Source organism: Rhinopithecus roxellana, chromosome 19 (assembly GCF_007565055.1).
Source record: "Rhinopithecus roxellana isolate Shanxi Qingling chromosome 19, ASM756505v1, whole genome shotgun sequence".
Lineage (NCBI taxonomy): Eukaryota > Metazoa > Chordata > Mammalia > Primates > Cercopithecidae > Rhinopithecus > Rhinopithecus roxellana.
Genome location: NC_044567.1, coordinates 23060237 through 23083679, shown reverse-complemented (window position 1 = coordinate 23083679; position 23443 = coordinate 23060237). Strand labels below are relative to the sequence as shown.

Sequence of the window (23443 nt, the reverse complement as noted above, 5' to 3'; positions counted from 1 at the left end):
TTGCCTTTCTCCTCAAAGCTCCGATACCTGCACCCATCCTCACTATCCATTTCCCTATGAAAAAGGAAGCAACATCCTCTGTCCCCTCTACATTTTCCTGCTTCCCCTTACATCAATGCTCTCTGAAATACTTGTCAACACTGTCTTTTCCTATTCTTACTAAAATCCACTGGGACCAGGCACCTACCATCCCACCAAAAGTGTTCTTATCAAAGATACATGTCTTTTACACAAGGGGTTCCCAACTCCCAGGCGGTGGACTGGTATCGGTCTGTGGCCTGTAAGGAACCAGGCTGCAGAGCAGGAGGTAAGTGGCTGGCAAGTGGGCATTACCACCTGTGCTCACCTCCTATCAGATCAGCAGCAGCATTAGATTATCATCGGAGCACAAACCCTATTGTGAACTGCACATGCAAAGATCTAGGTTGCACACTCCTTATGAGAATCTAACTAATGCCTGTTGATCTCAGATGCAACCATTTCATCCCCAAGCCTCCCACCCCTCCCCGCACTGGCCCAGGGAAAAACTGTCTTCCACAAAACGAGTCCTTGATGCCAAAAAGGTTGGGAGCCACACTTCTACATTACTAATTTTAATGGTCTTCTGCCTTTTTCTCAGTTCTTGTCTTCATTGATCTATCAGTAGAATTTAACACATTAATCATTTCCTTCTTTCTAAAAAAATTAATTCACTTGGCCTCTAGGATTTCTCATATATAGTTTTCCTTTGTATGTCACTGGCTACTTAATGTCGGAGGGCCCCAGGGCTCAGTCCTGGGACATCTCTTTTTTATACTCACTTACCTACAAGGTAATCTCATCTCATTTCTGTTTCAGCTATTATCTATGTATTGCAAACATTTATCCCTATATAAATGACTGCTTTCCACTGAACTCCAGACTCATATAACCAACTACCTACTTAACATCAGTAGGAGGTCAAAGAGACATCATATTAAACTTAACACGTCCAAAATTCCTGATCCTGTCCCCATCCCAAAACCTGCTTTATCCACAGCATTCTTCATCTCAACTGACACCAACCCTATCCTTCTCAACGTTTAGGTTAAAAGTCTTACTAGTTATCTTGACTCATCTCTTCTTCCATGCCTGACATAAAATGTACCAGAAATTCTGATGGCCATACCATAAAAAATATATCAATAATCCATTGCCTTCTCACAATCTTCACTATAAACAACTTACTCCAAACCTCATCTTTTCTTGCCAGAATTTTTGCAATACTCTCCTAACTGGTCTCAACTAAGTTTCCACCCATGTCCACGTACAGACTGTGTGTTCTCAATACAGATCTCCAATCTAGTCTTGCCAAAACACAGTATTATCATGACACTCTTATTCTCAATGCCCTCCAGAGCCCTCCTCCGCCCCGCCCCGCATCTCATGCTGCATGAAAGGCTGACAATGATCTGCCCTCATTACCTCTCTGATCTCATCACCTATTACACACCTTACACCATGTGCTTCAGCCACACTGGTCTCTTTATCATTCCTTGAATATTCCAGGCACACTCCCACCTCAGGATTTTACACAGGCTGTTCTACATGAATTTCTCTCTTACTTCCATCAGATCTTTGCTCAGATGCCATCATCTCAGTAAGGCCTATGGGAAGCATACTAATTTCAAATTGCAACCCTCCCTAGCCATTCCCTATTCTTCTTCCCTCACTTTTCTCTGTAGCTCCATGGGAACACGGACATGTTTCTCTTTTGTTCAATGCTAAATTCCTGTAACTCAGAACAGTGCCTGGACACAATAAACACTAATTAACGTTGTTGATCAAATGACTACATCTTAGAGATGTTGATATTTTTAAGTTGTTACTATGAAAAAAAGCTCTTCATTCTAGCAAGTAATTATGTAAATCTAAATTGTTCTTCTTAGAACAACTTTCAAAGATGTTTTAAAACTCTGTTTTAAAGCCTTAGAATCTGGTCGGGCGCGGTGGCTCATGCTTGTAATCCCAGCACATTGGGAGGCCAAGGCAGATGGACCACTTGAGGTCAGGAGTTTGAGACTAGCCTAGTCAACATGGCAAAACCCAGTCTCTACTAAAGATACAAAAATTCGGCTGGGCGTGGTGGCTCATGTCTCATCCCAGCACTTTGGGAGGCCAAAGTGGGCAGATCACTTGAGGTCAGGAGTCCGAGACCAGCCTGGCCAACACAGTGATACCCTGTCTCTACTAAATGTACAAAAATTAGCCAGGCGTGGTGGTGGGTGCCTGTAATCCCAGCTACTCAGGAGACTGAAGCAGAAGAATCGCTTGAACCTGGGAGGTGGAGGTCGCAGTGAGCCAAGATCGTGCCACTGCACTCCAGCCTGGGAGACAGAGCAAGACTCCGTCTCAAAGCAAAGAAAAAAGAAAAGAAAAGAAAAAAACTGGCTGGGCATGGTGGCATGCACCTATAATCCCAGCTACTCAGGAGGCTGAGCAGGGGAATCGCTTGAACCCAGAAGGCAGAGAATGTAGGGAGCTGAGATGGCACCACTGCACTCCAGCCTGGGTGACAGAGCAAGACTCCATCTCAAAAAAATAAATAAAGCCTTAGAATCTATATCAATTTCCAAGATACAAATAGAAACACCAAAAAGACTGTGCTCATGGAGGTCAATCTAATAGGAAGCCTAGACATGCCAATGAATAACCTGCATATTATAATACGATAGAAGTATGCAGAACATACCAATATCAAGGTTGACAAAGACTACAAAAAGCAAAAGAAGGCTTAAGAGAGGCAGTAATATTTTAGCTTGCTTAGTACGCATTCAAAGAGGCAGTAATAGTGTCAAAGAAAAGCTGCAAATAGGAAAGTTATCAAAAATAAATACATGTGGCATATTCAAGGAAGGGTACAGAAATCTAGATATGGTTAGACAAGAAGCTGGAAATAAGATGGGACATTTTCTAACCTTCTAGGAATATGGTGAGACACAAAGATCTTAAGCAGAAAATTGGCAGATCATATTTGTGGTTAACAAAGGAAGTGCTTGTGATAGTAAAAAATTGTTAGAGATTACTGATACAGATGAGGGAAAAAATGATGATCAGGGATTCTTAACCATTTTTGTGCCACAAACTATTTGGACCGTCTGGGGAAGCCTGAGGAATATTTCCCAGAATAATACTTACAAGGCATGGGGAAAAGACATATAATTACAAAGAAAATGAACTATATTAAAGTACAGTTATCAATATACTAAAAATAAAGTGTTATAGTAATGTATATAATCAATTAATACTAAAATATTATATAATCATAATAATTTCACAGTAGTGATGAGTAAAAACAATATTTTAAAATATATTCAATAATGCAAGACACTTCGAGATATATAATTCATATATAAAGTGATATGAGTATCTCTGCATTTTCTATTGGTAACAGTCTCACAAGCACGGTTAATATTTTTGTCATGTATTTTCCATGTTCATAATAAAAAGGAAATGCTTACTTTTGGTTAAAGGATAGTGAATATAAAGATGTAAATTTTCTTCCTATCCTGTTCACGGATCACAAGAACTCCTCAACTAGACAAAGTGGATGTTCGGGCAACAAGATAGGAAATGGAAGAGATATTTATAAAGAATATATTTCAAATAAATAAACATCCTCTGGAAAGTTAAAAAAAAAACTGGCAAATAGATAAAATAATCCTAACTTAAACTGGATTGGGTCCAAAGAGTAAAAAGGAAATACCCCTATATCAACTGTTATTTAACAGTTTCCTTTACTTGGCTAAAAAGAGCACAGACAAACAACGGTAATACCGCCAAAACATGATTCATTTTCAAGATGAATCCCTCCCTGTTCAATGGTTTACATTGTTTTTGACCAGCATCAGACTGTTTACCCACACAAACTGTAAATACATCATTTTTAGAACTAACCAACAACAATGCCCATTTTGTTATGACATGTAAGATACAAAAAAACATGAAGAAAAATGACCATCACTGTAAGGTCCATGCTTCAAAAATGAGAAAAACTACACAGAGAAATAGAGGGAAATAAAATTTTAACACGTGTTATCTATCAGGAGGAATAAGCTGTCTGAAATTCCTTGCTTTCTAAAGGAAATCTTAAGTACAGCAGCATAGTCAAACAGTGTGGATTCTCCTCTCTGACATTTCTGCAAAAAACATGAGGAGAGACATGAAAGCAATAAAGCTGAGCGAAAACAGTATATTTTGACTTGGAAATCTAGTATTGCTCTTTAACTACTGTCCTTTTACAAATGACAAAATCCTTCACTGGAATTTTGCAACCTTCAGCAAAAGTATATTGAGAGATATTTGTTCGCAGTCATTTAATATCTGTCTTTTCCCATGGAATAGAAGATCCATGAGGGTAGGAATGACCATAATCTTTTGTGCATATTATGCTCGAAGCCTAACACAGAAACCTCTTATGTGGTTTGCCAAATAAAGAAGCAAGAATAAGAACAAAAAAGAAGCTCAAGGGAGTATTTTCTGAAGACATATAAATGTAGGGATCACAAATTCTTCTTAATTTACTAATACATCTGTGGTTTCTCTTATTGACCTAGCTGCCCCATGTATACAGTGAATCGCTTTGCCAAAAGATTTTGGTAAAATTTTATGTTAAGAAAAACATTTAACACAAAAAGAAAAGCCCCCAAAGAACCTATACTACGCATCTACATAGAGAACACAATTTTAACACTAACACCAAAACATGTAACTAGTTAAGTCTGAAACAAAACATCTTACAAATAGCTGAAAATACCAATATCTCATAGCTTTCTAAATTTTATTTTATAAAAATTCTATTTTTTTTCAATATAAGCATTGTTTTTTCAATTTTTATTTTATGTTCAGGGGGCACATGTGTAAGTTTGTTACATGGGTAAACCGCACGTCGCTGAGGTTTGGTGTACAAATGATCCTGTCACACAGGTAGTGAGCATAGTACCCAACAGGTAGTTTTTCAACCTTCACCCCCTCCCACTCTCCTCCCTCCAGGAGTCCCCAGTGTCTACTATTCCCATCTTTATGTCCATGTATACTCAATGTTTAGTTCCCAATGACCTTTTGTATCTAGGACTGATTCTAAAAACTTTCAACCTTAAATATCATGGGTCACTAGTTAAGTTAAATACACATGAATAACAATCATTCTCATTAAAAATAGTAGAACAAAAGCATAAAGTACGATCTCAGGAGTAAAAAGAGGTCCCATTTCTTTGAGTTACAAAAGTTCCGAGGATAACATTTAGCTATATTTTTTCAGTCTATCTTAAAGCTTCCTACAGTATGTATGTGTGTGTATATATACACACACATCTGGAATTCATCAGATACTACAAAAGAATGTGTAATGTGGTCAGTATAGAAGCTGAAACAAATTAAGAAAGGTACATACTCAAAAGAATTACAACGAAGTACTCAAATATGTGAACACACATATTCATAACAGCACTATTCACAATAATCAAAAGGTAGAAACAACCCAAATGTACATCAGTGGATGAATGGATCAATTGTGTTATATTCCTACAATGGAATATAATTTACCCACAAAAAGGAATGAGGTGTTAATATATACTACAATGTGGATGAATTTCAAAAACATTATACTAAATGAAAGAAGGCAGAAACAAAAGGTCATATATTCTATAATTGTATTTATATAAAATACACAGAACAAGTACATGTAACAATCTATAAAGCAGAGAGTGGTGTTTGCTAGGGGTTTAGGGGAAAGAAGAATGAGGAGTAAGTGCTTAAAGAATATGTGGTTTCCTTTTGGAGTGAGGAAAATGCTTTGTAAACAGAGGTTGTGGTGGCACAACATTATGAATGTACCATCATGTTTACATGGCGAATATTATGTTATGTGAATTTCAGGTCAATTAATAAAATAACAATGACTTTCTGTGGTAACCATAATCTCTCTATATAAGATTCCCCAATCTTGAAAACCTAATATGGTCACCCATCAAGGGAAATCTGCAATGCTCCAGAAAAGGTGATCTAATGCCAACGTTTTCTGTCGCTCTGGTGAGAATGAAATGGTACAACCACTCCAGTGTTATTTATCAAGGTTAAGATTCATCTACGTTATGATCAAGAATTTCCACTCAAAAATTAGTATACATATTATCCCCAAACCTGAAACCATGCAATGTACATCAGCAGTAGTAGAAAGGATAAATAAATAGAAGTACAATGGAATAAATGAGAGCTGTAAATAAATGAACTAAACCTACCTGCAACAACAAAACTTAATCTCACAAATACAATGTTAAAGAAGCCAAAGATATCAAAATATACCTGCTCTATAATTTCATTTACATAAAATGGAAACAACAGTGTTTAAGGACACTTGCTTAGGAGTAGAACTATTTTAAAAAGTAAAGAAGTGGCTACCATAAAAATGAGAATTGTGGTTTAATGTTATGCAGAAGGTATGCAAAAGAGAGATTCCAATAATGTTCCATTTATTGATTGGGATGATGGTTACACAGCTACTTGCTCTAAGATAAATTACTGAGATACATTATTTTTTGTTTGCTTTTCCTGTGACACACTAGCAGAAATCCCGCCAATCCCATTTTAAAATAAAATGCAGCCAGGCGTGGTGGCTCACGCCTGTAATCCCAGAACTTTCGGAGGTCGAGGTGGATGGATCACAAGGTCAGGAGTTCAAGACCAGCCTCGCCAACATAGTGAAACCCCATCTCTACTAAAAATACAGAAAATCAGCCAGTCGTGGTGGCAGGCACCTGTAATCCCAGCTACTCAGGAGGCTGAGGCAGGAGAATCACTTGAACCTGGGAGGCAGAGGTTGCAGTGAGCCGAGATTGCGCCATTGCATTCCAGCCCAGGCTACAGTGCAAGACATCATTTAAAAAAAAAAAAAAAAAAAAAAAGCAAATGCTGCTCTATCTAAAACACACATTACCCATGACTATTTCTTTCCAACAATAAATACTTCTTAATAAACTACAGTGTCCCATTGAACACAATGTTCTGGAAGAGATAAGTAAAAAGGAGGCTCAGTTCCCTGAAGTTATAAAAATAGTTCCAAGTTTTATATTCCATAAATATGATACCAAATATACCTCATATATTGAAACAGGGAGTTAAAATAGCATGGTAAAGATCACCATTACTATACTGGCTCCAATTTATTAAATGATTTAATAATTAAGAATTTCATATAAGCCTAAGATCTTCTTTTTACATGAACGGACTATAACAAGTTTAGTTTTACCCCAGATCTGTAAAAATAAGGACAAAGGGAAGGAAGACTCAAGACAACAGTGGAGACAGAGAAAATTACCATGCAAGGGTGACCCAGAAGGGCTGCTTGATAGACCTGGAACAGGGCTACAGCGACCTCCTTGCTTAGACGTCAGTTCTTGTTCAATCTCTTCCAGTCCAGCACTTTTCTGGAAACGGCTCATGCGATTCACTACTCGTGGTGACATATGTGTACGAACACAAGGCTGGCCACCATAAGGGTTGATGGGGAAAACGTGGGAAGTACCCCGGAGAGTACTGACCACAACCCAGCGACAGTCATGGCTGAAGCAGATGTCTTGCACCTAGAAATGAGATAAGAAAAGATATAAAAATGTCTCAAACTACTTGGATTTATCTAAGAGTATCACACATCACCAAATATGAATATAAATGATTGCCTCATTATCAAATGTACCTAAGATCAGGTAATAAATAAAAATTTACTCCACAGATGAGTTTTGCTGACCAAAACTCCATTAGGTAGAATGTTACTTCAATAGTCAGGGATACAGGATCCTGAAGAGAGGTGAAATGCAAAGAAATAAGATCTTAAAACACTCAATGCCCTTTGCCCCCCAACACACACACATAACTGATAACAATAATAACTCATGTATCTGCAGTGTCTCATGTATCTGCAAGCTTTTTCTATAAGAGGCCATATGGCCTTGTAGGATGTAAAAGCTCTACTGTCTGTTGCAATTACTCAACTCTACTTTTGGACTGTCAAAGCAGTCACAGAACATAAGTAAATGAATGAGTGAAGTTATGTTAAAAAAAAAAAAAAAAACTTGTTTTTATTTACAAAAACAAGTGGTGAGCCACAGACCTAAGCCAGGGAAAGTTCATTTGTATGACACATCATACAGTAAATAAGGAATCTCCAGTATTTTTGAATTAGCAAATTGAATTTACTACCTTTATCTCAGTATCAGTCAACTGGTGACAACTTGAGCAAAAATATCTCCATTTACTTATTTGAGAAAAAATTAAAGAAAGCTAAGGAAAATTTGATGCTGTTATAAGCATTTTCAAGCGTAGCCTCTAAAAGGAAAGCAGGTCACAGATACTTAAGTTTTCTACACTGACTAAATTAATTTTCCACCACCTAAAACAATTGTCAAATAGTGTTTTTAAAAATCCAGACAAGAGAAAAAGCACAGTAGAATAAAGATATTTGTGAATGAAACTTAACATGAAAAAATATATGGATACAGTGAAAGCAGTACCAAGAGGGAAGTTTATAGTTATAAGCACTTAAATCACCTAAATAAAAAAAAGGAAAACTTCAAATAAACAACCTAACAATACATCTTAAAGAACTAGAAAAGCAAGAAGAACCCAAACCCAAAATTCGTGGAAGATAAATAATAAAGATCAAAGCAGAAATAAATAAAATTGAAATGAAGAATACAAAAGATTAACAAAACGATAAGTTGGTTTTTTGAAAAAATAAAATTGACAAATCTTTAGCTGAACTAAGAAAAAAAGAAGACTCAAATAAATAAAATCAGAGATGAAAAAGGAGACATTATGACTGATACTACAGAAATTCAAAGGATCATTAGAGGCTACTATGAGCAATTATATGCCAATATGTTGGAAAATCGAGAAGAAATGGATAAATTCCCAGACACATACAACCTAACAAGGTTGAACCATGAAAAAATAAGTCTCCCAGCAAAGAAAAATCCAGGACCAATGGCTTCACTGCTTAATTTTAGATGTTTTGCCAAATATCTAAAGAAGAACTAATACCAATCCTACTCCAACTATTGAGAAGAATAGAGGAGGAAGGAATACTTCCAACCTCATTCTACAAAGCTAGTACTACTCTGATACCAAAACCAAACACATACATCAAAGAAAAAAGAAAGAAAGAAAGAAAGAAAGAAAGAAAGAAAGAAAGAAAGAAAGAAAGAAAGAAAGAAAGAAAGAAAGAAAGAAAGAAAGAAAGAAAGAAAGAAAGAGAGAAAGAGAGAAAGAAAGAGAGAAAAGAAAAGAAAAAACAAGAAAGAGGGAAGGGAGGGGAGGGGAGGGGAGGGGAGGGGAGGGGAGGGGAGGGGAGGGAAAGAAACCTACAGGCCAATATCCCAGGTGAACACTGATGTAAAAATCCTCAACAAAATATTAGTAAACCAAATTCAACAACACATTTAAAAAAATCATTTATCACGACCAAGTGGAATTTATCCCAGGTATGCAAGGACAGCTGGGATAAACAAAGTAATCCCACTTACAATAGCTACAAATAAATAACTAGCAATTAACCAAAGAAGTGAAAGTTCTCTACAATGCAAACTGCAATGCAAGGACAGCTCAACATACACAAATCAATATGACAATATTATTCAAGAGAATAATGGATAAAAACCATATAATCATTTCAATTGATGCTGGAAATACATTTGATAAAAATTCAACATTACTTCATAATAAAAACTCTCAAAAAACTGAGTATAGAAGGAAAATATCTCCACACAAGAAAAGCCATGTACAATAGACCCACAGCTAGCATCTTACTGAACAGGGAAAAACAGAAAGCCTTTCTGCCAAGATTTGGAACAAGACAAGGATACCTACTTTTATCACTTTTATTCAACAAAGTACTGGAAGTCCTAGCCAGAGCAATCAGACAGGAAATAAAAGGCATCCAAATTGGAAAAGAAAAAGTCAAATGAGCCTTGTTTGCAGATCATATGATCTTATATTCAGAAAAACCTAAAGTCTCCACCAAAAAACTATCAGAACTGATAAACAAATTCAGCCAGGTTGCAGGATACAAAATCAACATACAACAATCAGTAGCATTTCTACATGCCAAATGTGAACAATCTGAAAAAGAAATTTACAAAGTAATCCCACTTACAATAGCTACAAATAAATAACTAGCAATTAACCAAAGAAGTGAAAGTTCTCTACAATGCAAACTGCAAAACACTGATAAAAAGTAACTGAAGAGGACACAAGAAAATGGAAAGATATTCCATGTTTATGGATTGGTAGAATCAATATTGTTAAAATGTCCATACTACCCTAAGCAATCTATAGATTGAATGCAATCCCTATCAAAATGCCAATGACATTCTTTACAGAAATAGAAAAAATAATCCTAAAATGTATACAGAGCCACAAAGGACTCGGAATAACCAAAGCGAACCTGAGCAAAAAGAAAAAAACAAAAAACAAAAAACTGGAGGAATCACATTACCTGACTTTAAATTATATTACAGAGCTATAGTAACTGAAACAGCATGGTACTGGCATAAAAGCAGACACATAGACCAATGGAACAGAACAGAGAACCAAAAAACAAATCTACATACTACAGTGAACTCACTTTCAACACAGATGTCAAGAACATATATTAGGGAAAACACAGTCTCTTCAATAATTAGTGCTGGGCAAACTGGATATACTTATGCAGAAGAATAAAAACAGATCCCTATCTCTCGCCATCCACATAAATAAAAATGGATTAAAAACTTAAATAAATCTAAGACCTCAAACTATGAAACTACTACAAGAAAACATTTTGGGAAACTCCTGGACATTGAACTGGGCAAAGATTTCTTGAGTATTACCCTACAAGCACAGACAGCCAAAGCAAAAATAGACAAATGGGATCACATCAAGTTAAAAAAGATTTTGAACAGCAAAGGAAACAATCAACAAAGTGATAAACCACAGATTGGGAGAAAATATTTGTAAATTGTCCATCTGACAAGAGATTAATAACTAGAAAATATAAAGAGCTCAAACAGCTCAAAAGAAAAAAAAATCTAACAATTCTATTTTTAAATGGGCAAAAGATATGAATAGATTTTCTCAAAAGACATACAAATGGCAAACAAGTATACGAGAAGGTGCTCAACATCAATAATCATTACAGAAATGAAAATCAAAACTACAATGAGATATCATCTTCCCCAAGTTTAAAAAAAGGGCTTTTATCCAAAAAACAGGTAATAGCAAATGATGGCAAGGATGTGGAGAAAAGGGAACCCTCATACACTATTGGTGGGAATGTAAATTAATACAACCCATATGGAGAACAATTTGGAGGTTCCTGAAAAAACTACAACTAGAGCTACTGTATGATCCAGCGATCCAGCAATCCTCCTGCTAGGTATATACCCCAAAGAAAGGAAATCAGTATATCAAAGAGATTATCTGCACTCTCATGTTTACTGCAGCATTATTCACAATAGCCAAGATGTGGAAGCAACCCAAGGACCCACCAACAGATGAATGGATAAAGAAAATGTGGTACATATACACAATGGAATACTACTTGCCATAAAAATAATAATATCCTGTCACTTGCAACAACATGGACAGACCTGGAGGTTATTATGCTAAGTGAAATAAGCCACTTGCAGAAAGACAAACTTTGCATGTTCTCACTTATTTGTGGGATCTAAAACTTAAGACAATGAACTCAGCCAGGCACGGTGGCTCATGCCTGTAATCCCAGTACTTTGGGAGGCCGAGGCAGGCGGATCACTTGAGGTCAGGAGTTTAAGACCAGCCTGGTCAACATGGTAAAACCTCGTCTCTACTAAAAATACAAAAATTCGCCTGGTATGGTGGTGTGCGCCTGTAATTCCAGCTACTCCGGAGACTGAGGTGGGAGAAACTCTTGAACCCAGGAGGTGGAGGTTGCAGTGAGCTGAGATCGCACCATTGTACTCCAGGCTAGGTAACAGAGTGAAACTCCCTCTCAATAAATCAATCAATAAAACAAAATAATGAACTCCTGGAGATAGAGAGTAGAAGGGTGTTTACCAGAGGCTGGAAAGGGTAGTGGAGGGAGGAGGGAGGAGGGGGGATGGCTAATGGGTACAAAAAATAGAAAAAAATGGATAATATCTGGTATTTGATAGTACAACAGGGTGACTGGAGTCAATAATTTAATTTTACATTTTTAAATAAATAGAATGAATAAGACCTACTATTTGATAGCACAATAGGGTGACTACAGTCAATAATAACTTAATCATATATTTTAAAATAACTTCAAGAATATAATTGGGGCCAGGTATGGTACCTCACACCTATAATCCCAGAACTTTGGGACGCCAAGATCAGGAGTTTGAGACCAGCCTGGCCAATGTGGTGAAACCCCGTCTCTACTAAAAATACAAAAAATTAGCCAGGCATGCTGGCATGCGCCTGTACTTCCAGCTACTGGGGAGGCTGAGGCAGAAGAATCACTTGAACTCTGGAGGCAGGAGGTTGCAGTGAACTGAGATTATGCCAGTACACCCCCGCCTGGGTGGCAAGAGTGAAACTCTGTCTCAAAAAGAAATATATATATATATATAAAATTGTTTATAACTCAAAGGATAAATGCTTGAGGAGATGGGTATCCCATTCTTCACTACGCAGTTATTTGACTTTGTATGACTGTATTAAAACAAAACATTTCTTTTTCTTTTTTTTTTTTTTGAGATGGAGTCTCACTCTGTCACCCAGGCTAGAGTGCAATGGTGCAATCTCGGCTCACTGCGACTTCTCCTGGGTTCAAGTGATTCTCCTACCTCAGCCTCCCAAATAGCTGGGATTACAGGCATGGACCACCACGCCCGTCTAATTTTTGTATTTTTAGTAGAGAAGGGGTTTCATCATGTTGGCCAGGCTGGTCTCGAACTCCTGACCTCAGGTAATCCGCCCACTCTGGACTCCCAAAATGCTGGGATTACAGGTGTTTGAGTCACAGCGCCTGGATAAAACAAAACATTTCATGTACTCTATAAATATATACACCTACCTACTATGTACCCACAAAAATTTTTTTTAATAATTAAAAAATATTTTTAAAATAACTAAAAGAGTATAATCGGATTGTTTGTAACACAGAGGATACATGCTTGAGGTGATGGATACCCCAATTACCCTGATGTGATTACCATGTATTATATGCCTGTTATCAAAATATCTCAAGTACCCCATAAATATACATATCTACTATGTAACCACAAAATTAAAAATTAAAAAATAGCTGTATATATACATATCTATGTGTATGAGGCATATTTGCTTCATTGTAATAACAAAAATTAGGTAAAAGTCCCCAAGTGGTCAGAGAAGCACTTTTCAATGTATTAGATCTTCAAATAAGACTACATATTTCAGAAATGCACCATGAACAAAAGCTATAGGTAGCCATTAAAGTACAAGTTTCTAATACAGCCTGGAACCTTATAAATAAAAAAGAAATTTTAGCCTTATGTATCAAGACAAGATACTTCATTGCTAGAAAACTGCTAGACAAACATTATCAATACATGAACAAACTCAAAATTCAACCACATGCCTACTAATCTCTACTGTGACACATCCAAATGACACCTTAATGATATAATTAAAGACTGTCCTGAAAGCTGAGAAATTTAACTGCCAATAATTCCAGTATTTCGGATAAATAGTTACTCCAGAAGTGTTTAACCTCTGTAGCTTGCCTACGATTATGTTCAGCTTAACTGACTTCTGAATAGATCAGGGATCCCATTAAAAGAAAGACTGAAAGTAGTAGAAAAGCAAGAGAAAGGAAAAAAGCAGGACAAAGTAAGGTGTAAACAGAAGAAGCAAGAGAAGAGAAATACAGTACCTGAATAAATTAATATCATAATATGAAATGCATTTTCACATCACAGAGTCAACTATATAAAGAAAGGCATCTTTAGATTTATCATTGAGAAATTTATGTTCCAGCCACAGTGAAACTGAACTATGTTATCTAACATCTTTTTCCAAAACACTTATAATCAAGACCACTTCCTGGTCTATCACTAAAAAGGCGTTTCTTTCTTTCATTTTAAGAATACTCAGGATATAGAGGTGGTGTTAACAATCAGTATCAAGGCAGGAAGACAGAATTCCATCTAATGCTTTTTTAGAAAACTGCTATTAGAGAAGTGATTCTGCTCTATGACCTTGAAGACATATCAGCATATATAAATGAGCAGAGAAGGACTGCTAAAGATACTAGCTGTCAAAATAAGCAGGGAAAGTGTAATCCTTTCAATAACATTACAGAGGATAACAAGTTGCCTATCCACAAAATGTAAAATAATGTAACTATTGCTATTAGTTAACTAGCTGGATGGTTTTTCAGACATTATTAAAAATGGAAAAATCCTGTAAAAATGGAAAACTAGTAATAAGATGATGACATTATCTGCATGATTTTTGGACCTCAATTACGGAACGTAATTTCTTTTTTTTTTTTTTTTTTATACTTTAAGTTCTAGGGTACATGTGCATAATGTGCAGGTTTGTTACATATGTATACTTGTGCCATGTTGGTGTGCTGCACCCATCAACTCGTCAGCATCCATCAACTCATCATTTACATCAGGCATAACTCCCAATGCAATCCCTCCCCACTCCCCCCTCCCCATAATAGGCCCCGGTGTGTGATGTTCCCCTTCCCGAGTCCAAGTGATCTCATTGTTCAGTTCCCACCTATGAGTGAGAACATGCGGTGTTTGGTTTTCTGTTCTTGTGATAGTTTGCTGAGAATGATGGTTTCCAGCTGCATCCATGTTCCTACAAAGGACACAAACTCATCCTTTTTTATGGCTGCATAGTATTCCATGGTGTATATGTGCCACATTTTCTTAATCCAGTCTGTCACTGATGGACATTTGGGTTGATTCCAAGTCTTTGCTATTGTGAATAGTGCAGCAATAAACATACATGTGCATGTGTCTTTATAGCAGCATGATTTATAATCCTTTGGGTATATACCCAGTAATGGGATGGCTGGGTCATATGGTACTTCTAGTTCTAGATCCTTGAGGAATTGCCATACTGTTTTCCATAATGGTTGAACTAGTTTACAATCCCACCAACAGTGTAAAAGTGTACGGAACGTTATTTCTAATTAACATTTTCTCATTATAAAAAGAAGAGCTAGATAGGAGTCGAGTCATATTACTGATTGAATTCTATAGCACTAAATATCATGAATATCATGACAAATAACATTTACCGTGTATAGATTAGGCAACTGTGATAACAAATATTAAACAAGTCCAGGTACCACTCACTATCCAAACCTCTGCTCTGAAATTTAGGACACAAACATATTTATATGATTATTTCTTTAAGACACTCACTAGTCAGTATTTTGAACTCAGGTACTAAGCAGCTGTGAAGAGCAAGAGATAAACTATTTGTACTCCTGGTTGGCCACATTTCAAAATCCTATAAAACCGACACAGAAAATGTTTGTGGACATGAGAGAAGTGGAGGTTTCTTTTAGAACTGGGGTCAGTAAACTTTTTCTGTAAAGGACCAGATAATAAATTTTAGGCCTTGAAGACAAGAAAGCAAAATCAAGAGTACTATGTAGTTGTTTATAACAAGAGAAAAACAAAATTTTGACAAAAATTTTTGTTGATGCAATTCAAATTAAAATATTTCAATATAGTTTTTTTGTAATATAGATCTACAATGAGAAGAATGGCATTCTTTTTATTGGAATAATCTTTTGCTCAGTTGAAATTCAAAGTTAGTGTTATTAGATTCTCCACAGTACAGAGAGGAAAAACCAAAGAAAGTCTTCCCTTAAGAAAAATCCATACAAGACATGAGTTAAGAACATGAGACCAATGAAATTAAGGTACTTTATTTTTAACGTACTTTAAAAAATTCAATAGCAAGCCAGGCGCAGCGGTGCACTTGTAGTCCCAGCTACTCAGGCTAAGGTAGAAGGATCGCTTAAGCCCAGGAGTTATGTGGCTGCAGTGAGCTATGATTGTGCCACTGCACTCTAGCTTGGGCAACAGAGTGAGACCCCAATTTGTAAAATAAATTAATTAATTTTTAAAAATATGGATTATCTGCTTGAAGAAAAATGACATTCAATAGCAAGCAGACATTTTGCTTGTTTTCAAAGTAGAATATAGCTATATATAATAAAATAACAAAACATGAACACAGAAAATCACTTTAGTATTTAAAAAAAAATCACACACACATAAATCCCACAACTATTTTTCATTATCTTGGAACACATCCTTCTTTCAGGCAACTGTTAATGCAAAAATACAGTATATCTATCCATTTATATATATCACATAACTACATATACACATTTGTGCATACACATACAATTTCTCTTCAGATTAGATTTAAAATACCAATTTGAAATGAAAAATAACCTACAAAGTTTGATATTATAGAATATTATGAAAATACATGGAAACAGTACTATGAACATAAAGCCACATATATTTTAAGCTTTATCTAGAGGCAATATATCATAGTAAATATATTTACCACTTACAAGCTATATGGCCATATGAAAGTTAATTACCAGCTCTGTGCCTTGAGATTCTTCATTTGCAAAATAGGAATAATTACGCCAGTTTCATAGGGTTGTTGGGTATGAGTTATCACATACAGCACTTAGAAGAGTGCTTAGCACTTAATAAGCACTATACAAAGATGTTTGCTATTATTACTATTGTCATCATAAAAATATATTCCAACTCTGTCCAAATGTCTGTTTTCACTGCTATCAACATACTACTATCACTCTTGTGGCCAGGCATAGTGGCTCACACCTGTAATCCTAGCACTTTGGAAAGCCAAGGCAGGCAGATCACTTGAGGTAAGGAGTTCCAGACCAGCCTGGCCAACACGGTGAAACCCTGTCTCTACTAAAACTACAAAAATTAGCTGGGTGTGGTGGCACACACCTGTAATCCCAGCTACTCGGGAGGCTGAGGCAGGAGAATTGCTTGAACCTGAGAGGCAGAGGCTGCAGTGAGCTGAGATCATGCCACTGCACTCCAGCCTGGGTGACAGACCGAGACTCCATCTCAAGAAAAAAAAAAAAAAACCCTTAAAACACTATCATCTACCAGGTTACTTTATTAGTCTCTCACTTGGACTCTTAATCGAGATCACCTATAAGCAACCCAAGTCAAAGTAGACAAATCATACCTCTTCAACATTAAAAATTTTTTGTGTACAAAGAATACATTGGCTGGGCATGGTAGCTCATGCCTATAATCCCAGCACCTTGGGAGGTGGAAGTAGGACTGCTGGAGGCCAGGAGTTCAAGGCTAGCCTGTGCAACACAGCAAGGACTTGTCTCTATAAAAAACAAAAACAAATGAGCCTGGCATGGTGGCACATGCCTGTAGTTCCAGCTACTCAAGAGGCTGGGGTGGGAGAATCACTTCAGCCCAGGAGCTTGAAGCTGCAGTGGGCCATACTGGGGCCACTGCATGCCAGCAGTGTGAAAACCTGTCTCAAAAGAACAACAACAACAAAAGTCAGGCACGGTTGCTCCAGTTTATAATCCCAACATTTTGGGAGGCTGAGGCGGGCAGATCACTTGACCCCACAAGTTCAAGACTAGACTGGGCAACATGGTGAAACCCCGCCTCTACAAAAAAATAGAAAAATTAGCTGGGCATAGTGGTGTGCGCCTGTTGTCCCAGCTACCTGTAGTCCCAGCTACTCAGGAGGTTGAGGTGGGAGTATTGCTTGAGCCCAGGGAAGTCAAGGCTGGTGTGGGCTGTGATCACACCACTACATTTTACCCTGGGCAACAGAGTGAGACCCTGTTTTAAAAAAAAAGAATACCATTAAGAAAGCAAAAAAAGCCATAAAATGAATGGGACGAAGTATCTGCAAATAATACTTCCGATAAAGATCTAGTATCTAGAATACATAAATAACTTAATTCAACAGCATAAAGACAACCCAATTAAAAGTAAGCAAAGGACTGAGACAAATATTTCTCCAAAGAAGATAAACAAATGGCCAATAGCATACGAAAAGACTCTCAACATTATTAGTCATTAAGGAAATGCAAATAAAAACCACAACGAGATACCACTTCATACCCAAAAGAATGGCTAAAATAAAAAAGATGAAAACAAGTTTTGGTGAGGATGTGTAGAAACTGAAACCCTCTAATTTCCATAGGGGAAATATAAATGGTGTAGCCACTTAGAAAGTGCTTCAGCCAAGTGCAATGGTTCACGCCTGTAATCCCAGTACTTTGGGAGCCTGAAGTGGAAAGTTCACCTGAAGCCAGAGAGATAAGCCTGGGCAACACAGTGAAACCTTGTGCCTACAAAAAGAAAAAAGAAAAACAGCCAGGTGTGGTGGCATGTACCTGTAGTCCCAATCACTTGGGAGGCTGAGGTGGGAGGATCACTGGTGCCCAGGAATTCGAGGCTGCAGTGAGCTATGATTGAGCCACTGCACTCCAGCCTGTGCAACAGAGGACTCCATCTCTAAAAAATAAAAGCTTAAAAAAAATTGTTTCCAAAAGTTTAACATAAAGTTACCATATGACCCAGCATTTTCACTCCTAGATATCCAAGAGAACTAAAAACATACGTTCATACAAAAACCTATATACAGGCTGGGCGTGGTGACTCATGCCTATAATCCCAGCACTTTGGGAGGCCAAGTCCAGCAGATCATGAGGTCAGGAGATCGAAACCATCCTGGCTAACACAGTGAAACCCCATATCTACTAAAAATACAAAAAATTAGCTGGGCATGGTGGCGGGTGCCTGTAGTCCTAGCTACTTGGGAGGTTGAGGCAGGAGAATGGTGTGAACCTGGGAGGTGGAGCTTGCAGTGAGCCAAGATTGAGCCACTGCACTCCAGCCTGGGTGACAGAGCAAGACTCCATCTCAAAAAAAAAAAAAAAAAAAAAAAAAAAACTATATACAAATGTTCACAGCTGGATTCCTAAGCCCAAACATGCAAATAACTTAAATGTCTATCAATTGATAAATGAATAAACAAAATGTGATATATCCATATAATGAAATAGTATTCACCCATGAATAGGAATGAAGTTTCTGATACATATTTAAAAATGGACGAACTTTGAAGCATTATGCAAAGTGAAAGAAACCAGACATAAAAGTCCACATATTGTATGATTCCATTTTACATGAAATGTATAAAATAAGCAAATCCGTGTACATGTGTCTTTGTAGTAGAATAATTTATAATCCTTTGGGTATATACCCAATTGCGGCACTATTCACAATAGCAAAGACTTGGAATCAACCCAAATGTCCATCTGTGACAGACTGGATTAAGAAAATGTGGCACATATACACCATGGAATACTATGCAGCCATAAAAAAGGATGAGTTTGCGTCCTTTGTAGGGACATGGATGCAGCTGGAAACCATCATTCTTAGCAAACTATCACAAGAACAGAAAACCAAACACCGCATGTTCTCACTCATAGGTGGGAACTGAACAATGAGATCACTTGGACTCGGGAAGGGGAACATCACGCACTGGGGCCTATCATGGGGAGGGGGGAGGGGGGAGGAGGGAGGGCTTGCATTGGGGAGTTATACAAGATATAAATGATGAATTGATGGGTGCTGACGAGTTGATGGGTGCAGCACACCAACATGGCATAAGTATACATATGTAACAAACCTGCACGTTATGCACATGTACCCTAGAACTTAAAGTATAATAAAAAAAAAATAATAATAAAAAATAATAATAAAATAAGCAAATCCACAGATACAGAAAATAAATCAGTAATTGCCAAGGATCAGGGAGAAGTGGATGGAGAGTGACTTGATAGATACAAGGTTCATTATGGGGTGATGAAAAATGTTCTTGAATTGAATGATAGTGATCAACGTATAACTCTGCGAATATACTAAAAAGACACTGAATTGTACGTTATAAAATGGTGAACTTTATGTATGTGAATTATACCTCAATAAATCTGTCATAAAAAAATGAAAGGAACAGTAACTAACTAGTTTGCTGAAAGTGAAGTTCTATAGCCTCTTTTTATAGTTTGTGGTTTCATTTAACAGCCCCCTTAGTTCTTAGAGATGCCATTGCTGTCCTATGCTCAAAGGAAGGTAAGCAGCTGCTGAGAAGCCTAAACTAGCATTTTTATCTGTGCCTATCTTGGCTCATTTCACATCTGGGGTTGGGTTAAACAAGCGGCTTGAATATAATATGGGTAAAAGGTATAACCAGATGTTCTTGTTAAGTTTCCTTCCATTCAGCATAAAAGTGTGCCATGAGAAGAAAAACTCAAGCAAACAGCACCTAACTTAATCTGGGAATCCTCATTAGGGCACTCATTATTACCAATTTGGAGTTTTTAAGTATACAAATATCAGTTCTTAATTAATGAAATACAAATACAGCATTACAGTGTTTAATTAAATGTTTTGCAAATTTATGTTAGGTTATGTAATTTACCATTCATTAAATCTTTCCTGTATTAGTTAGCATAATATCTCACATTTATTTCTCATTATAATGACATAAAATTTGGCTAATCAGAAACCAATTAGGCCTCAAAAAGCTAATATATTTGCTCTTTAAAACGTACTATAGTCATAGTCCAGTAATTCTGATTTATACAAATACTTTGAGTAATGTGAGTTATTCATTTTTAAATATTTCATTGATTTGAGAATTCAAAACTGTAGTATTTGGGGCAACCAATATCTAATGCAGTAGATATACTCACATGGAACATAAAATTTCTCAAGAGTCTTTTCAATTATGTTCAACATTTTATCAAAACTTAAAAAAATTAATTCACAAAATGGGTTCAAGTCAAAGCACATATGAAACAGGAGGATTGGATACTAGAACTAAATGTTACTACATTTCAGCATCTAAGATGTAGAAATTAGCATTTTATAAGGCTGTGAATTCACCACCAAAAACTCAGTAACAACCTCAATTTATAAGAGTGGTAACATTTTGGAATTATTTAACATCCTAAAATCTAAAGCAGAGATTGATTGTTATACTTTAGTGTGATAAGAAACACTTAGATTATCTGTACAAAATGCAGATCCTGTGGTCCCACCTTCGGAATTATGATTCAGTAGGTATTTGGGTAGGAGGGGGGATGACCAAGAAATATGCATTTTTAGAATACTTAAATAATAACTCTGGTATTGATCAGCAATACCAGGCTAGAAAATACAGTGACCACCAATAGCATTCCCTCCAACCCCGTATCAAACCTTAGAAATTACAGAAAAAATATTTTTAGGCTGGGTGCAGTAGCTCACGCCTGTAATCCTAGCACTATGGGAGGCCGAGGCAGGCGGATCACTTGAGGTCAGGAGTTCGAGACCAGCCTGGCCAACATGGTGAAACCCTGACCCTACTAGAAACACAAAAATTAGCCAGGCATGGTGGCATGCACCTGTAATCCCAGCCACTCGGGAGGCTGAGGCAGGAGAATCACTTGAACCCGGGAGGTGGAGGTTGCAGGGAGCTGAAATTACACCACTGCCTTCCAGCCTGGGGGAACACAGCAAAACCCCTTCTAAAAAAAAAAAAAAAAATACACACACACACACACACACACACATTTTTTTAAATAATGAGGGAATAGCAATGGTTGTCTAGGGCAGCAGCAGGGCAGAGAGCACTGACCAAAAAGGGCAGGAGGAAAGTTGTTTCTGAGATAAGAAAAATATTCTATATCTTAATTGTGGTGATGATTATATAGATTTAACTGCTGAGAGGCAAATCCAACATCCATCTCCAACATTCACTCCTTCACTGGATGCCACCACAAACACTTAATATGTGATTACCCAGCCTCTTTTATAACAAGTGGTGACACAGTTATGATCACGCAAAGGCAGGTGGCTATTGCAGGATTCTGAAACAGTATCCGCTTTCCTGATAAAGGAAATTAACATGACTGATGCTGCCCCTTCTCCCCATCTTATTGCCTTGAAGTCTGAAATGATGCCCAGGGAAGTGATATTTATAAAGGAATCACGAGGGAAAGAGCAAAAAAAGTCACAAAGACATCATTGAGCCACGACCAGCAGCAAACTTTTCATAATGTGATAAAAATAAACTCTGGTTTTAAAAAACCATTGTTAAATGTGGTTTTCTTTCTATGGCCAAAAGTATGCCTAATGATTCAAATAACAACGCCCTTTCTAACCCTACTAGAAAAGAAAGAAAACCCAAGAGCAGAGAGTGCTTGGATAAAAAGTCTCAAGACCAAGAGTACTAAACTTTCAGATGCCTACAAAAATGGCATTCAAATCATAAAGATAACTGCATATAGCAGCAACCACCTGCCAAAGTCCAAGCCATTTGATGAGGTTATGTTTAATGAAAACACATAAAAATATAAAAAGGGGAATTAAAATACAAGTTCTAGAGACATTCCCAGCCATGTACTTCAACATTTTTTATCCGTCGGAACTGATAAAAACACTTGCACTTTCAGGCTGGGTACAGTGGCTCATGCCTGGAATCTCAGAGCTTTGGGAGGCCAAAGTGGGAGGATCTCTTGAGGCCAGGGATTCAAGCCCAGCCTGGGCAACATAGCAACACCCTCTCTAAAAAAACTTTTATAAAAATTAGCTGGGCATGGTGGTATGCACCTGTATGTAGTCCCAGCTACTCGGGAGGCTGAGGTGGAGGATCTCTTGAGCCCAGGAGTTCAAGGCTGCAGTGAGCAATGATGGCACTACTACATTCTAGCCTGTGTGACAAAGCAAGCAACACCCTGTCTCAAAAAAAAAAAAAGAAGAAGAAGAAGAAAAAAAAAAGGCCAAGTGAGATAAAAGCCCAATATCCTAGCGGTCCCACCTTATCCAAAGGGCAGCTTCCCCTGCCATGCACACAGGGGATACATTACCAAAGGGCAATTGTCACTGGAGCAACTGGCATGTGCACGTTAAACACACTAGTCCATGCTTTTCATTGGGGAAAGATACACTGGAATGGGATGCAAAATGGTGGGACCCTTCAGGCCAATTCAATGTATTATCATTGTGACTTATGTTGATGAATATATAACTGGTATTTATCAATTATTTACCAATATTATTCAACATAAATAAATTTATTTATAAATAAATTTATAACTGGTATTTATCATCAATTATGTTGATGAATATATAACTGGCTTACATGACTGTACTTAAATGTTTATGCCAGAGGATACCATCGGACATGTACACTGAGGTGATAATGGGACAACTGCACAACAGACCACCTACTAGACTTCCAGTTCCTTCCCATATTATACCAGAAACAACATAGGATTCCAAGAGTAAAATGTTTAGGTAAAGACTTAATGGCTGCTGAAGTACTCAGAGGTGTTATCTCAGTA

At 37.2% G+C, this 23443-nt stretch overlaps 1 protein-coding gene across 9 annotated transcripts in view; it reads right to left on the bottom strand.

Moving 5' to 3' along the window:
• The window catches only part of BCAS3 (BCAS3 microtubule associated cell migration factor), a 733207-nt gene that overhangs the window by 410565 nt on the left and 299199 nt on the right, over positions 1 to 23443 (bottom strand). For all 9 annotated transcript variants that reach the window (XM_030922807.1, XM_030922806.1, XM_030922804.1 and 6 more), the window contains one exon: positions 7334 to 7598. In XM_030922807.1, the coding sequence (XP_030778667.1) occupies positions 7334 to 7598 (265 nt within the window). The remainder of the gene's footprint in view (positions 1 to 7333; positions 7599 to 23443) is intronic.